Raw genomic sequence first — 18,296 nt, forward strand, 5'->3', positions numbered from 1 at the left:
CAGGGCTCGCAGTTTGGTAACCTGCATCAACCCCAGGATCCATATATAGCGGCAGACACCAGAAATGGGCTTCACACATTGTACCCATGTGGAGAATCGAACCTGGCGTGACGAGCAAATACTTTAACCACTAGTCACCCCACCGCCCTGGAGACCTACAGGATGGTTATGTCATGGTGTATCAGCTTGTGTTGGAGGAAAGCATGGATTGATGTATCGTTTATGTTACGACCTGAAACTCACAAGCAAGTGTACGTTGATGGCAAACCAATGATCAATTTCAGGGTGAATCTGTCATGCCAACCCACTAACATAGGATACTGCCACCCCCAAGGGACTGGCACTCCAATGCCACATACATAGGATACTGCCACCCCTAAGGGACTGGCACTCCAATGCCACAAACATAGGATACTGCCACCCAATGCCACAAACAGATAAATATCCTGCACACAATTCACAAAAAACAGTGACTCTTAAGAAATAAAGAAATTTAATCGACTCCATCTTGAGTACAGTTGTAAGAAAAAAGGTCCACCGATCCATACGGAGAAACACAATTTCCACCTGTAGTCGTAAGTTGTGCAATAATTTTAAATAATTTACAAAATACATTTCTTGGATCCATTGAATCCTATTGCCAGATTAACAATTAAAGCTGCACAATTGCTTCTCTCTGTACAAGATGATTGGTTGTCCATGGAAGGAATTCCATGAAGTTGTAGTGTAGTCACGTTGTGTAGTATTGCGAGGATGTTGGTAAAACTCTCTGCATCTAGCTCAGCTTCACCACAGAGCGAATACTGCAAATTAATGAAAGACATTATTTGGTGTGAGGCAAGATTTCAAAACAAGTTTCTCATATTGACTTAGAGGTTTTCAGTTAATCTTCAAATATTCCTACCAAGGCACCTCAAGTGTTTGGGCTTGACCAAATTACAGCAATGGAATCCTTAAGACAAAAATTAACTAAAAATGATTTCAGGTTACAGGGGAGTAAACTATTTGTTAAAACTTGATCAAATTTTAGTCTTCTACTTGAGTACAACTGTAAGGGCAGAAGGTTATTAGTAGAGGTGTTAAGTACACTAACCATGATATTAAGTGCACCGCCGAGGCAGCAGACTCGTGGCATGAAGTAATTTATTGACAGACACAAAAAACTTACAAGGGTCGGTAACTGAACACATCCCAAATATTATGCTAGCTTTATTAAATAAAATTATGGCGCCACTTACTGTCTTAAAAACATGTTACATCACTCGCAGAGCTGTTCAATTATTGAATGTAAACTTCCTGTTTTTCGTTGGTTTATTCGTCTCACTTTACTAACTGTGCATTTCCCTGGCTTTCTCATGTAAGATCCAACAATTACCCTGAGGACTGAGAACTGTACAAGTTTGTTTGTTTGTTGTTTAACGCCGCACTCAGCAATATTCCTGCTATATGATGGCAGTCTGTAAATAATCAAGTCTGGACCAGACAATCCTGTGATTGACATCATGAGCATTGATCCACACAATTGGGACACGATGACATCCATCAACCAAGTCAGCGCGCCTGACCACCTGAACCCGATAGTCGCCCTTTACAACAAGCATGTCACCTTTTACAGCAAGCATGGTTGCTGAAGACCTATTCTACCCTGGATCTTCACGGGTCCGATTGTACAAGTAAACGTGCAACAGAAACAGAAATACAGGATACAACCACGTTCCGCAACAACCTCAGAGATGACCTCCACCTTTGATAGACATAGAACCAACATTAGATGTGGTTGGATTTGTAAAGCGACATGCAAACCTAAAGTTCCATGCCTGTGGTGGCTGCCATGACTCAAAAACTGACAATGATATAACCATGTTTGCAAAAACCCGAAAGCCGAAACTTGACCTATGACTAACCTTGACTAAAACCTTTTCAAGGCAGTGCCCCATCCTAGAGAAAGTATATACCCCAAGACACTTCGGAATGAGTCTACCGAAGAATAATCTCTAATGTCAATAATCTTTGTGTAGTAGTCATTAGAAAAATCATGTTCTGCAGCAGTCAAATTCCAACAAAACATGTCCTGCTTCACGGTCTGCTAATAACCTGTGTATCATGTGTTTTAAGCTATGCATGATCTCTCAGAGTGTGACCCATGAGATTGATAATGACATGTAAATATTCTGTTGAAGGGGATGTGGTCTCTGCTTGTTCAGTATGTTGTTAGAACACTGGTATTATAACAGCTGCACACCTACCTCTTGCCACTGTGCATGTAGTCAAAGGCAGTGTTGATTTCCTCCAGCGGAAACGAGAAGCTGACAAACTCGTCCACCTTCAGCTCTTTCTTCATGTACTCCTCCACCAGTCTGGGCACGCTGTCTCGACTCTTCCAGCCTGGCAACACAAAGCTCCAGGTAACATTTAGAGCTATTCAGTTTCTAGTCTAGGATTTTTATTTTAAATGAGTTATTACATTTTTCATTTGGTAACCAATATTTTTTCACTCATCTTTTCATCATTCTATTGGGTTTTTCCTCAAATGAGTGAACATTTTAAGAATTAAAAAAAATGAAATAATGTTTTAGATGTATATAACTGTTCTTAATATATAGTCTTGACTCGAAAAGTAAATTAGCTCTTGTGTTTCGGAAATTAGCTCCTTTGTACTGAAAAAGATTCATTGGGTATTTATGCGAGCTGTTTTTATACATTTGAGTTTTTCATTTAATGCATTCGTTTCTGTATGCAAGTTAATTGAAAGTAACTGGGTTTTGAATGTTTTCGGGTATTTTACGCATATACGCTGCTTATCTGTAGCTCTGACAACACATACAACATGAACGAATTGTTTGACAGGAATTTCCTCAGAGGTTGATGGAAGACAAAGTAGACAATTCATGGATAGCTTCTTTAATATATCCCTGTGTTATGGGTTTTCGGACGCTTTTTCTTCTCTCTAATCACAAGAAAAACTATAAAACATCTCATTCACTTATAAAAGACAACTTTCAAATAAAAAAATGTCTTTGTGATGCTACAATCTTCTTGTAGTGCGAGTAATCGCGATAAACATGGCCACCCAAAAACATATGATGTCTGAAAACCTATGATCTGATGATACTATATTAGTAACGTTTTGGCATAGATCCTGAGTATGAGGATCTATACCTATACATGACACTAAAATAGATTATAAAAGTACAAAGATGAATGATCAATTCTTTAAACCAGAAGATCCCTAATAAAATACAGGAGTCAGTGTGCGAGTGCATGTGCGTGTGTGCATGTGCGTGTGTGCATGCGTGTGCGTGTGCGTGTGCATGTGCATGTGCATGTCTGTGTCTGTCAGAGAATCTAAGAATCTATCTGCAACATTCAGGTGCCACAACTTACCCCCGAAAGCGGACCCCTTCCACACACGACCAGTGACCAGTTGAAATGGGCGTGTGGAGATCTCCTGCCCGGCAGCGGCGACGCCGATGATGGTGGACACTCCCCATCCCTTGTGACAAGACTCCAGAGCTGCTCTCTGACAGAGAAGAATCAAAGGTTGGCGAGTGAGTGAATGATGTGACTTATGGTAACTCACAAATATTTCTGCGATATCAACACTGTTTGTAAACAAAAAGGTTTGGACTCAACAACAAGTGACTAAAAGTTAAAGTAAAGTCCAAATATGATGACACCAATCGAAAGGGTCTGACAGTCTAACCATGACCACTTTAGTGAGCTCTTACAGAAAGAGTGAGAATCTATACTGATTTGGAATCACAAAGGGCCAATTCCACATGTAACAAAATACAAACTTTTGTTGCATTGTTACTATTTGACATTCACAACCAATTGTTTCATAACTTACCATAGTTGCCACACTGCCGATACATTCAAACGTATAATCAAGACCTCCGTCAGTCATTTCCACCAGAACCTGCTGGACGGGGCGCTCATGATCTTTGGGATTCACAAATTCTGTAGCTCCAAACTGTTTGGCTGCAACACAATGGGAATGCTTCAGTCATTTCAAACTGTGTACAATCAGAGAGATGAACACATTCCTCTATGCTTATAGCAGGGCAACAGTACTTCCCAAGAACTACAAAACTATCCTGACAACATTAGCACTGAGAGAGGGTGCTTACATCAGGGACCAATGACACGTAATCATCCACTTAAAACATCTCTTGCAACAAGAAAGCGGAAATATTCCAAACGGGGTATCTAGTCTTCCCCAGGGCTTCCAAGGGATACAGCTTCTGTTCATATTATGCAGCCACCATGCAAACTCAACCATCACCAAGGGAACTGGGAACCATCCTCCTCCATCATCTCACAGGAGTAAGATAAACTATGTTTACCAGTCTCGAACTTGTCTGGGTTGATGTCAATGCCAATGATACGACTGGCTCCTGCTTTCTTGCATCCCATGATGACAGCGAGACCCACAGCACCAAGACCCCATACAGCACAAGTCGATCCAGCCTCAACCTGAAATGCGGAGTACAAATTTGACAGCCAGGTAAATCAAACAGTATTTATATTTAGTCTGACTTATATAGAAAGACTTATCTGCTGCCTCTTTGGGGTCAGCAGAAATGTAAAGAGTCTGCTAATACACAGGGAAATGAGACCTGTTAGACCCGTAGAATAGGTCTTCAGCAACCCATGCTTGCCAGAAAAGACGACTATGCTTGGCGTAAGAGGCAACTAACAGGATCGGGTGGTCAGGTTCGCTGACATGGTTGATGCACGTCATTGTATCCCAATTGCGTGGATTGGTGATCATGATGTCAACCACTAGATTGTCTGGGCCAGACTCAATTATTTACAGACTGTCGTGATATTGCTGGAATATTGCTCAAAGCGGTGGAACAACATACTCAATCAATCACAAAGAAATGCATGGAACTGTAATTACAACTTTTGGTATTTCTGTTTCTTGAAAATTGGAATTATCAGATGTCACAGTTTTGAATTGATTCATCTAAAAGCTCTGATATATTATCGTATTTATGTTATAACTATTCTCCGGTACAACCATTGTCATCTTCCACGTCCAAACCTACTTTAGCAGAGTTGAGGGCAGCACCATATCCGGTAGATATCCCACACCCTAGAAGGCACACTTTGTCCAGAGGCGCCTGCTCATCCACCTGCACACAGAATAAGGGGCATTATACATGGGGCACACAGGACACGGGACATTATATAAGGGGCACACAGGACACGGGACATTATGCAAGGGGCACACAGGAAACAGGGCATCATACAAGGGGCACACAGGACACGGGACATCATACAAGGGGCACACAGGACACGGGGCATCATACAAGGGGCACACAGGACACGGGGCATCATACAAGGGGCACACAGGACACGGGGCATCATACAAGGGGCACACAGGACACGGGGCATTATACAAGGGGCACACAGGACACGGGACATCATACAAGGGGCACACAGGACACGGGGCATCATACAAGGGGCACACAGGACACGGGGCATCATACAAGGGGCACACAGGACAAGGGGCATCATACAAGGGGCACACAGGACACGGGGCATCATACAAGGGGCACACAGGACACGGGGCATCATACAAGGGGCACACAGGACACGGGGCATCATACAAGGGGCACACAGGACACGGGACATCATACAAGGGGCACACAGGACACGGGGCATCATACAAGGGGCACACAGGACACGGGGCATCATACAAGGGGCACACAGGAAACAGGGCGTCATACAAGGGGCACACAGGAAACAGGGCGTCATACAAGGGGCACACAGGAAACAGGGCATCATACAAGGGGCACACAGGACACGGGACATTATACAAGGGGCACACAGGAAACAGGGCATTATACAAGGGGCAAACAGGACACGGGGCATTACACAAGGGGCACACAGGACACGGGACATTATACAAGGGGCACACAGGACACGGGGCATTATACAAGGGGCACACAGGACACGGGGCATTATACAAGGGGCACACAGGACACGGGGCATCATACGAGGGGCACACAGGAAACAGGGCATCATACAAGGGGCACACAGGACACGGGGCATCATACAAGGGGCACACAGGACAAGGGGCATCATACAAGGGGCACACAGGACACGGGGCATCATACAAGGGGCACACAGGACACGGGGCATCATACAAGGGGCACACAGGACACGGGACATTATACAAGGGGCACACAGGAAACAGGGCATCATACAAGGGGCACACAGGACACGGGGCATCATACAAGGGGCACACAGGACACGGGGCATCATACAAGGGGCACACAGGACACGGGACATTATACAAGGGGCACACAGGAAACAGGGCATCATACAAGGGGCACACAGGAAACAGGGCGTCATACAAGGGGCACACAGGACACAGGGCATCATACAAGGGGCACACAGGAAACAGGGCGTCATACAAGGGGCACACAGGACACGGGACATTATACAAGGGGCACACAGGAAACAGGGCATCATACAAGGGGCACACAGGAAACAGGGCGTCATACAAGGGGCACACAGGACACGGGACATTATACAAGGGGCACACAGGAAACAGGGCATCATACAAGGGGCACACAGGAAACAGGGCGTCATACAAGGGGCACACAGGACACGGGACATTATACAAGGGGCACACAGGAAACAGGGCATCATACAAGGGGCACACAGGAAACAGGGCGTCATACAAGGGGCACACAGGAAACAGGGCATCATACAAGGGGCACACAGGAAACAGGGCATCATACAAGGGGCACACAGGACACGGGGCATCATACAAGGGGCACACAGGGCATCATACGAGGGGCACACAGGACACGGGGCATCATACAAGGGGCACACAGGACATGGGGCATCATACAAGGGGCACACAGGAAACAGGGCATCATACAAGGGGCACACAGGAAACAGGGCATTATACAAGGGGCAAACAGGACACGGGACATCATACAAGGGGCACACAGGAAACAGGGCGTCATACAAGGGGCACACAGGAAACAGGGCATCATACAAGGGGCACACAGGAAACAGGGCATCATACAAGGGGCACACAGGACACGGGGCATCATACAAGGGGCACACAGGGCATCATACGAGGGGCACACAGGACACGGGGCATCATACAAGGGGCACACAGGACACGGGGCATTTTACAAGGGGCACACAGGAAACAGGGCATCATACAAGGGGCACACAGGACACAGGGCATCATACAAGGGGCACGCAGGACACAGGGTAGGATACAAGGGCACACAGAACACGGTAGATACAAGGGGTACGCAGAACAGGGTAGATACAAGGGGCACGCAGAACACGGTAGATACAAGGGGCACGCAGGACACGGTAGGTACAAGGGGCACGCAGGATACGATAGATACAAGGGGCACGCAGGACACGGTAGGTACAAGAGGCACGCAGAACACGGTAGATACAAGGGGCACGCAGAACACGGTAGATACAAGGGGCACGCAGGACACGGTAGGTACAAGGGGCACGCAGGACACGATAGATACAAGGGGCACGCAGGACACGGTAGGTACAAGAGGCACGCAGAACACGGTAGATACAAGGGGCACGCAGAACACGGTAGGTACAAGAGGCACGCAGGACACGGTAGGTACAAGGGGCACGCAGAACACGGTAGGTACAAGAAGCACGCAGAACACGGTAGATACAAGGGGCACGCAGAACACGGTAGGTACAAGGGGCACGCAGAACACACGGTAGATACAAGGGGCACGCAGGACACGGTAGGTACAAGGGGCACGCAGAACACAGGGTAGATACAAGGTGCACGCAGAACACGGTAGATACAAGGGGCACGCAGGACACGGTAGGTACAAGGGGCACGCAGAACACAGGGTAGATACAAGGGGCACGCAGAACACGGTAGATACAAGGGGCACGCAGAACACGGTAGATACAAGGGGCACGCAGAACACGGTAGATACAAGGGGCACGCAGAACACGGTAGATACAAGGGGCACGCAGGACACAGGGTAGATACAAGGAACAACCTGCTGAAAACTGATGGATCGGGTTATGCCAATGAGGCATCTGACAAAATGGCTATCAAACTGAAATCCCAGCACCCGACATGAACCAGGGAGCATGCGTCTCATCAACATTCAGTTGTGATGGCAAACACACCCAGGTCAGAACAGTCAGTGATTCTGCCTCCCCTCGGAAGTATGAGTCTAATAAAACTGATTTTAGCCAGTATGCTGGGTTCATAAAAGTCCATATCTTAACAAGTTAACTTGCAAGTGATGCCAAGAGACAATTTTGTGTGAGTTGATTCCAAAACTGTTTGGCTCAGGCTGCAAAATAAATGACATATAGCTTCTTACTGCTGTTCTAAACAATTACCTTGGCAACTGATATTTCAGCAACTACAGTGTATTCACTAAACGTGCTGGTGCCCATGAAGTGGTAGAGTTGCTTCCCCTTACAAGTGAACCGGGACGTACCATCGGGCATTACACCAGCACCTTGAGTAGATCTGAAACATATTCCAAATATTGAATGTTAGATCAAACTTCTCTACAGGACTAGACATAGACACTTGTCTGTTACTCCGACACTCGTGAAAATCTGTAAGGATGGCTTGTTTTCTAGACTTCTTCCAAAATATTGTTACATTGAACTATGTCTATAGTGAACAGGCTTATAACAAACTGACTTTTTAGGCCCCGGCCATTTGCTGTATATTTTCTCATATTAAATTGATGGATATAACAAACACATACAGCATACTCACTTAGTGGTCCTGTGTGCTCTCTGTCAATGACGTTTTTGTTTATAACGAATTGTTATTGTCTGAACTGCTGAGCTGCTCATGTGTCACCAATCAGCTTTAGACATCGACGTTAAGTTTCAAATCAAAGATTAATTGCAGATGAACACGGCATCCCCAAATGTAATACATATAGAATACTAAACGAGCTCCCGTGTAATACCAATTTTATGAAACGAGTGAATAGTTCTGGTATCTGACGAGCGAAAGCGAGTCAGATACCACAACTATTCACGAGTTTCATAAAATTGGTTTTACACGGGAGCGAGTTTAGTATTTTATTTATTACTTGCCATTTACAACGTTTTTAGAATTATACTGTTGAGTATGAATAGGCTAGCTGACACCTACACGATCCACGGCAAAGTCCAATTGAGTTTAACAGAATAATACTTCAAACACGTCAAAAGTTGAAAGGTATGAATTTAATACCATACAACGGTCCATCTTTAGAATTCACAAAATTATCGTAGGGCTAAGACATTCGCAACTCACATACTTTAACTTAGACTAACGACTGTCGTTGCGCTACAATACGATCGCCTTGTGGAACGGGCCTTGTACCTCAAACCTTACAATAACGTCACAATACCCGATGACGTAATTTGTGGAATTTTGTTGCAAGACCCATCGGCGAAACAATGCCTAGTGACGTCACCCTAGCAACAAGGTTGCTGGGGTCATCGAGTGTGCTTAAGCTCCTCTCAGTGATCTATCAACTCCACACGCAATGTCTTTGAATAAGCCAAGAGATGTCGAGAGCTTACAATATTTGTTCGTGAAACGTGTTCCGAGAGTACACAAGCACGCGTTTTGGTATTACACAATGTGTAATACAGCTGTATGTTTATTAAACGGGTGATCTCTTCACGGGCAAGTAATAAATAAACAATGCACACTTGTGTTACTTATCAAATGACATTATGCAACCATGTGACTTGATCCAAGATGTCTGACAGTCGAAAAACACTTATAATGAAACTAAAATTAGTGTTCTGTTTGAGTTTGTTACAACCGTAGTTAACTGTATGTCAAGTAATACCACTGGCCTAAAGGGGCACCTCATGGTGTTCTCACCTGTCTGACAATAGTACTTTACAATAGTACTTTACAACTGTAGGTGTTTTGTCGCAGTACAGTAACATTCAGGTCAGTTTTTCAGATTCATCATGGCGTGTTAACTTTATGTGCGACGTAGAACGTTCCACACATGACAATGAGCAAAGGCATGATGCCCACACACCAAGACTCAACATTTTGTTTATCTGGGATTCAAACCCATGATCAGCACATCCTGTCATGGCAAGTGACCTAACTCCTCACCTCAGACGACTCAGCCACAGTTTAACAAGGATACCCCACTCCAACAACATAGTTTGGATTTTAATTTTTCAAATACATTATATTAAGATCAGGAAGCATCATGTTGTCTTTACCTTTGATTGAAAGAATAGAAATAATCATTTGAAATAAGCTAGTTTTCAAGTGTAAAACTAGTGTATCGTGATACACAGCAAGAACATGGCAACACATACAGAATCTCACCCGAGTGTCTTTTGATATCAAATATATCAACACGAGTTGATAAAAGTGGAAAAATCCAAGGCTTGCCGAGGATTTTTGCCACTTTTATCAACGAGTGTTGATATATTTGATATCAAAAGACACGAGGGTGAGATTTTATTTATCATCCAACATCATTCTTTCAACTTTTTCAATTTGTAGACAGTAATTAGCAGTGTCTTCAGTGTAAAAAGTACTGCAAACAGCTTCAGTAGCAGAGCCATTAGTGATGTCATTTGATTGTGATGTCATGGTAACCAGTGATGTCACAATGGTCTGCAAAGCATTGTGATGTAATTTCATTGCAGCGATATCTACAGTGTAGATATCGCTTGATCTCATCCAAGTGATATCTCCTGTGGGAGCCAGTTTTGGATGATAAATGTCTTTAGGATATTGTGCAAAAGATTTAATGTTTCAGCCATTTTTGAATTTACCTTATCTTGGAGCACAGATTGGTCTTGGTGCTTTTGCAGAACTTGCAGTCATAGCACTGAGGGATGTAGCACGGGATAACATGGTCGCCTGAAACACCGCACAGAAAACACTGTAGTGCCGCTTCTGGGATCGTCATTGTTGGTTGGTTGATTTGTTGTTTAACGCCGCACTCAGCAATATTCCAGCTATATGAAGGCGGTCTGTAAATAATCGAGTCTGGACCAGCAATCCAGTGATTAATATCATGAACATCGATCCACGCAATTGGGATTGATGACATGCATCAACCAAGTCAGCGAGCCTGACCACCCAATCCCGTTAGTCGCCTTTTACGACAAGCATAGTCACTTTTTACGGCAAGCATGAGTTGCTGAAGACCTATTCTACCCCGGAATCTTCACGGGTCCTGGGATCTTCATGATTGTATACATTTTTCAAACGATTAAATCATGGCTACGCTGTAATGAAAACAATTAACATTCCAAGCAGTGATCATCTGGTGCTTGGGGTTTTCAGATCAGTGGGGTTTATTGTCAATGGGGGAACTACACCTCCATCATGTTCATGTCAGGTGAACACTGAACAAACTGTCCAATCTAAATGAAGACTGCGTGGGTTCGCAAGCCTATCATATGTAAACTTTCAAAAACGATTTGGTTTCATATCTTTACAGTCTGACCTAAAAATATCCATAAGAACATATTATATGCCTAGATTTCTTCAAAGACAACACTCTTATAATATTTAATTTGAGAGTATTGTGGTCACTGGTCATTGTCGCACATGAGCAGATACTAGTACCTGGATAAGTGCAGTATATAAATGTATAATATATTAATAATTAACAAACCATGTCAAATAATTTATGTTGTAATGATTCACTGAATATAACAAATAATATTTAAGCTGCTTATTAATATTCGTATTCGTTACCCTATATTCGTTATACGAATCGTATTTGCCTCATAGTGTATTTGTTGCAGTCCTAGAACATATCCACAAGGATATCATGGCACAACCTCAATGATCTACATTTAGGACTGGTTATTTTATTCAATGTTGACAGAGCTACAGATTAACAGCGTACTAGCGTAAGATACCTCCCACCAAAAAATATTCAAAACCCAATTACTTTCAATTAACTATGCACAGAAACGCATGCATTAAATGAAAAGCTCAAATGTATAAAAACAGCTCGTGTAAATACTCAATGAAGCTTTTTCAGCATGCCTACAAAGAAGCTTATTTCCGAAACACAATTACTAGCTAATTTACTTTCCGGGTCAAGCCTATATTTTTAGAACAGTTATACACATCTAAAACATTATTTCATTTGTTTTAAATCTTAAAATGTTCACTAATTTGGGAAAAAACCCAATAGAGTGATGACTAGATGAGTGAAAAAATATTGGTTACCCAATGAAAAATGTAATAACCCAATTAAAATAGAAACTCTAGAGCAAAGATTCGATTGCTCAAAAAGTTATCTGGAGTTCTGGTTGAGGTACAGAAATCAGGGAAGCAAGTGTGAATGCTTGGCTCACTAGCACTGAGACTTTTGAAGCCTTGATGCTGATGGGCTGATCAGACAGTATTCAGGCAGGGAAACAGCAAGTATCATCTCTTAAATTTTTTTGGCATAATGCAGCAGGGAAATTGAACCACCAACCTTCCCCTCTCTGGTCAGACACTACACTTTCCGGTCAGACCCTCTTTCCACTAGACTATGGAGGCGGTCTGTAGCAATGAGGAACAATCCCTATGAGAGCTCACCTGGCTTCACAGTCGTGACTCCTTCACCCACACTCTCTACTATTCCTCCACCCTCGTGGCCGAGGACAACCGGGAACAGTCCCTCCGGGTCGAACCCGTCCAGTGTGTAGGCATCTGTATGGCACACTCCAGTAGCAAGAACCTGACCAAACAAGTACAACGTGGTGGATTGATCTGTGAAGATCCGGCGCAGAATAGGTCTTCAGCAACCCATGCTTGCCGTAAAGGCGAGTATGCTTGTCGTAAGAGGTTGCTAACGGGATCAGGTGGTCAGACTTGCTGACTTTGTTGATGCATGTCATCATATTCCAATTGTGTGGGCGATTCTCATGTCAATCACCGGACTGTCTGGTTCAGACTCGATTATTTACAGAGTGCCAACATATAGCTGGAATATTGCTTAGTGCGACGTTAAACAACAACAAAACCCCAAAAACACACAGTAGATTAACCCAGGGTTAGACCCAGCCTCACTCCAGGGGTCATCGTATGTTGTTAATTTTCAACCTAAATGACTGCGGTCAATAAATAATCCAGACAATCCTGTGATTGATAAGCAACGATCCACTCCATTGGGATATGATGACATGCCATCAACCAAATCACTGAGCTTAACGTCCCTATCCATAAAGTCACCTAATGACCAGCATAGATTACACACGACCCACATTTGTAGGTTGAGCATGACTCCTTGACTGATCTAAAGGGGTCACACAGAGCTTGTGTTAAATCATTGTCAAGGTATGTCAAGTGCAACAGGTGGCATTTAAAACCTATCAAGTCCTTTTCAACGTGTTATTAAAATCTACCTATGCTGCTATTATATTAAATAAAAATAAAAAATAATTGTAAATCATAATTATCAATTAAAGGCGTTTGTGTCCATCAAATGAAAACATCCAAACAAAAATGTACCAATATTTATGGCCGGCTTAATCAGGTCAAAGATGTGCATGCATCAAGGGACTAAATGGTAAGTGAGAGTTGTCAGCACAAATACTCAGGTTTCTTGCTTGCAACACAAACCTTGCTTCAAGTCATTAGCTACTCACCTTTACTCGTACTTCTCCTGCCTTGGGCGGTGCCACCTCGATGGTTTCCATCGTCAAGGGTTTCTTGGCTTCCCATGCCACTGCTGCTTTGCAGGTTATCGTCTGAATCAATGAACAAATTCACTGGAGTGAGTGAGTATGGTTTTATGCCGCTTTTAGCAACACCGGAAATGGGCTTCACACATGTACACATGTACCCATGTCGGGAATCAAACCCGGGTCTTCGGCGTGACGAGCGAACGCTTTAACCACTAGGCTACCCGACCGTCCCCAAATTGATTGGAAGCTCATCACAGGCCCTGTACAGATATTCCCATTTAGATTCAGTGATTTGCCGGAGGTCACAGGGTTTGCCCTCGCCTCTTTTAACTGGGCGGCATTATGACTCCTTAGCTGTTATAAATGGAGTCATATGTCTTTCATAGCGGGTCATTTTAATAAAACAAATGCTAACTGATGTTAGATTACATAATGAATTTATCTTGTTATCTCTAATGAAGCAGTTTAAATCATGTTTTAAGTTTTTATCTAATCTCCAGACAGTTGTTAATCTAATTATATGTAATTTGTAATGTCCAATAATTGTTATTATATTTGCAGATAACAGATTGATAGACTGATAAGGGAACTGTTATATAATATTATAACTCTTTACATGATGTGGCGTAACCTGTTCTTGACAGTGACTGACAGGAAATACAACCACCCAGCTAGGAAACTATTGAAACTTATTTCTGATTGGCTGCAACCGAGAGGTTGCCAGTATGGCTGTTCTCTTTGTAGACATTAGGTTTTCCAACATTAGACAAAGCTGATATCGGTCGTATTTAAGTTATTGTCAAGGGATATGTCTGTTTCAAATTTTAATGTTCCAACAGTTTAGTGCAATTATTGATTTTGACAGTCTGAATGATCTGCGTCATGACTGACGCAATGGAGAATTAATATTGCGTATTTTCTCCTTAGACTGCACCAAATATGCAGGTTTTCTGCATTAGGGCAAACCCTGGCAGGTATATCTTCCTTGTGCACGGGGGAATCTCAATGATAATATTCCGGGTCATTGGCATAAAAATAGTGATTCGAGGTTGAACACAGCATCAACGACACATACAATTAATAGTATTTGTGATGCCTTCTAATGCTTATCGGGCCCATGAAGATCTGGGTTAGAGTAGGTCTTCAGCAACCCATGCTTGTAATAAGAGGCAATTAATGGGATCGGTTGGGCAGGCTCGCTGACTTGGTTGATGCATGTTATCGAATCCCAACTGCATGGATCGATGCTAATGACGTCAGACACTGGATTGTCTGGTCCAGACTCGATCATTTACTGTTACAGATGTCGTCATATAGCTAGAATATTGCTGAGAGCGGCCTTAAACAACAAACAAAATCTTATGCTTATTGTACAAAGCAATGTCCTTGCGAACAAAGACAGACACGGACACTAGTCCATTGGTCCAAGGCACTTCATTGTTTCCTCCCCAGATCTGGTTATGTTGCTAAACGTACTAGTCAAAAATCACCTGTGGACAAGAAACATAGGACCGATTATGTCTACCCCTGCTGTTTGAATAAACTTGGTGATTGAGTGGAGAAAATCTTACATAGACTCTCCTAATGTGGGCGTCTATGTGGATCTTAATCAACTACATCTAAAGGTCACGAGGTCTCGCAGCCATCTTGGATCAAAGATAACAACTATGCATTTTATCATAACATCTATATCAAAGAGGTTAGGGACATGGGGTGTTCTGGTTAGTAGGCCTATACATACAGTAAACTATGGTTATAACAAACTCAAATGGACCACTCGTTTTAGTTCGATAAACCCCTAGTTTGTTATTAGCAATTATACAACAACTTTACAGCAAATGGCTGGGACCAAAAACTAAGTTTGTACTATATATAGAATGGGACCTTCTTGTCAGTTAACCTATAAATGCCTACATTCACTTTGCATAATTTCTAAACCAGAAATGACATGATCATACTTGCTTGGTTGCTTGAAATTGTACATATCTGAACACTGATAACAGTGTAATTTGTTATACTAGGCCATACAACATATGTATACACTGATGTCATATGTGCAGAGTATTTAAGTGTCTTACCAAGGTACATGGGAAACAATTCACAATACCAGCTTTGAGTAATTAAGACTTGCCAGACTCGTCTGAGCGAGTATTTAGGCCTTAGACAAGGGTCTCATCGTCAAGCGCTCTGCGCACAAACTCCTATCAGATGAGCACCGGTAGGTTTGTAGCATTGAACAAGAACCTTGCCTATGCTTATGTCCTTAGGACCAGTAGTTTTTTAATATCAGTCGTCAATGTTAAGTTCAAAATTATCCTATTAAAATGAGCTGAATTGAAATATCTTCACCCTTGAACAAAATATATAAGTAAATGTCCAGGGATTTACCTTGGTCTATATATTTGAGAATCATGCAGACTCTCTGTAATAAGTAAGTGAGTGGGTTGGATTTAACGCCACTTGGTGTGTCAGTATGATGTGGGGAAAAAGCTTGATTGGTTGGTTGGTTTGTTGTTTAACGCCGCACTCAGCAATATTCCAGCTATATGATGGCGGTCTGTAAATAATCGAGTCTGGACCAGAAAATCCAGTGATTAATATCATGAGCATCGATCCACGCAATTGGGATCGATGACATGCATCAACCAAGTCAGCGAGCCTGACCACCCAATCCCGTTAGTCGCCTTTTACAACAAGCATAGTCACCTTTTACGTCAAGTATGGGTTGCTGAAGACCTATTCTACCCTGGAATTTTCATGGGTCGAGAAAAGCTTGAAGTGTAGCAGGTGTTAAAACTTATACAGACACCACTTTGGTAAAAGCCTCTGGACCCGGTGCTGACAAACTCAGAAACATAATCTAGGAGAACCAGGATTCTAACCGACAATCTGGCATGCCCAAGGGATGCAACTCTGCACAGCAACTTGTGTGTGGTGCCATAGGTGGGGAGGTGAAATGATGTTTAACACTGCGTCCAAGATCATTGCACTGATATAGCAACGCGCTGCTCGTACTACTACGGACTGATGCTGATTTATAGGGCTAGCACACTGCGATGAATACCTCACTCAGACACAGTATACTGACTCAGAGCCTGCCAGTCCTTGTTTTAGTCCCTTAATGCTGAGTGCCAGACAGGTTAACAAGTACCATCTTTTAACGTCTTTTGGTATTGACACGACCGGGGATCGAACCCCGGATCTTCGCTCTCCGGGCAGACGCTCTACCACTAGACCACGGAGACTGTCTGTGGCGCCATAGACGACTAGGCCACCTGTGCCCTCTATGTAACGAACTTGGGTGGCCACAGACATTAAAATGGGAGATCCAGAGTGACTTCTGTACTAACAGTTAGATTCAAAACTTGGTCCATAGGCGGATCGAGAGGTTGCGGGAGAGAGGGCAGGGGGTTAAAACATGTCATTCACTTTTAAAGACAACTTTCTCTTAAAAACAAGCCTTCATCTGAGTAATTACAATGTCTGTGTGATGCTACACTTCCCGTTATAGCGCGACTAATCACTATAAACACGTCTGTCAGAAAACGTATGGTGTCCGCAAACCTATGACCCGACGGGTGCCTGTAAAATATTGGCCCTATAAAGATGATAAACGCACATCGATGTCTAAATTCGCAAAGGCGGACACGCAGCGTAAGAGAACAACTAGTCATAGAGTATTATTATGTGTAACTTGTTTATCGAAAACAAATATTGGGGGACTTATTTTAGATTCCAATATTATGTTTGAATTAATGGTTTAATTTTGCTAAATAACGTACATGATTATTACTCTGTGTTTTTCCTTTGTACACAAAAACTAGCTGGGACCGACAAATACCGGTGACAGCGACTCGGTTCGTACATCACATCATGCTATCGGCTGAATATTACGTAACACGCGTGCACATGAGCAAACAGCGTTGGTATTGTGATTGAAAACATATTTAGCGAGATGTTTCACACAACTTTAACATGTGTCACGTTTTGTTTCACGTCCTATCGACAGTGTTAATCATTATTACCTTTCCCACAGTGTCGGCCATGTTGCTATACTCTATCTCAGTCAGTCCACGTGTTTTGATTATGATTGGGGCCGTGTGCAGCCGCCGGACTTGAACTGGAAACTTGACAGCCTTTGCGAGTGGGTCATGTTGGAATCAGGGCATCCAAAGAATATTTATATACCTATTTAAAATGTCTAAAGCGAAGCTTTTTGTGAAAGGGCAATGCTCCGATTAGGGCAGCAAACACAACAGGCTACTGGGGTGTGAGTTGACAGCTGATATTTTATTGGCACACACGCTATAGTTGTTTCTTAACTCTGCAAATATGTATAAAAATACAATGAAAATATCTAATAAATGAAATAAAACATATCACATAGTATCAACACACCAATGTATAAACGGCTCATCCAGTTTAATATGCTATGCATACTATAAACATTTATACGTGATATTTTACGTTAATGTATCAAACATGCTGAGCAGTAATTACACTTACCCTTGTGGTTTTAAGCCAAATTACATATAAAAATACTTAAGACGGTTACACAAATACCGCCTCTACAGATTGCCATGATATAAACATAATATAAACACAATATACACAAAATATACACA

At 42.8% G+C, this 18,296-nt stretch overlaps 1 protein-coding gene across 1 annotated transcript; it reads right to left on the minus strand.

Moving 5' to 3' along the window:
* Positions 1 to 476: 476 nt before the first annotated feature.
* On the minus strand, positions 477 to 17,755 carry LOC139468549 (alcohol dehydrogenase class-3-like). The gene is made up of 11 exons (XM_071250600.1): positions 17,697 to 17,755; positions 13,633 to 13,734; positions 12,581 to 12,722; positions 10,807 to 10,894; positions 8,380 to 8,512; positions 5,055 to 5,141; positions 4,347 to 4,476; positions 3,851 to 3,981; positions 3,385 to 3,520; positions 2,247 to 2,385; positions 477 to 803 (listed from the first exon to the last, which is right to left on the minus strand). Exons 1-11 carry the CDS (start codon positions 17,715 to 17,717, stop codon positions 776 to 778), a joined length of 1,137 nt encoding a protein of 378 aa, XP_071106701.1. The 5' UTR covers positions 17,718 to 17,755; the 3' UTR covers positions 477 to 775.
* Positions 17,756 to 18,296: the final 541 nt, after the last annotated feature.

The sequence above is a fragment of the Haliotis cracherodii genome, unplaced genomic scaffold (assembly GCF_022045235.1).
Source record: "Haliotis cracherodii isolate W230 unplaced genomic scaffold, xgHalCrac1.p SCAF_2, whole genome shotgun sequence".
In the NCBI taxonomy this organism is placed as follows: domain Eukaryota; kingdom Metazoa; phylum Mollusca; class Gastropoda; order Lepetellida; family Haliotidae; genus Haliotis; species Haliotis cracherodii.

Coding starts and splice junctions, on each gene's coding strand:
- LOC139468549 (XM_071250600.1), bottom strand. CDS start 17,717: ATGGCCGACACTGTGGGAAAG. Junction 3,982..4,346: donor CCCAGACAAGTTCGAGACTG/GTAAACATAGTT, acceptor ATTGTGTTGCAG/CCAAACAGTTTGGAGCTACA. Junction 804..2,246: donor TACATGCACAGTGGCAAGAG/GTAGGTGTGCAG, acceptor ATTAATTTGCAG/TATTCGCTCTGTGGTGAAGC.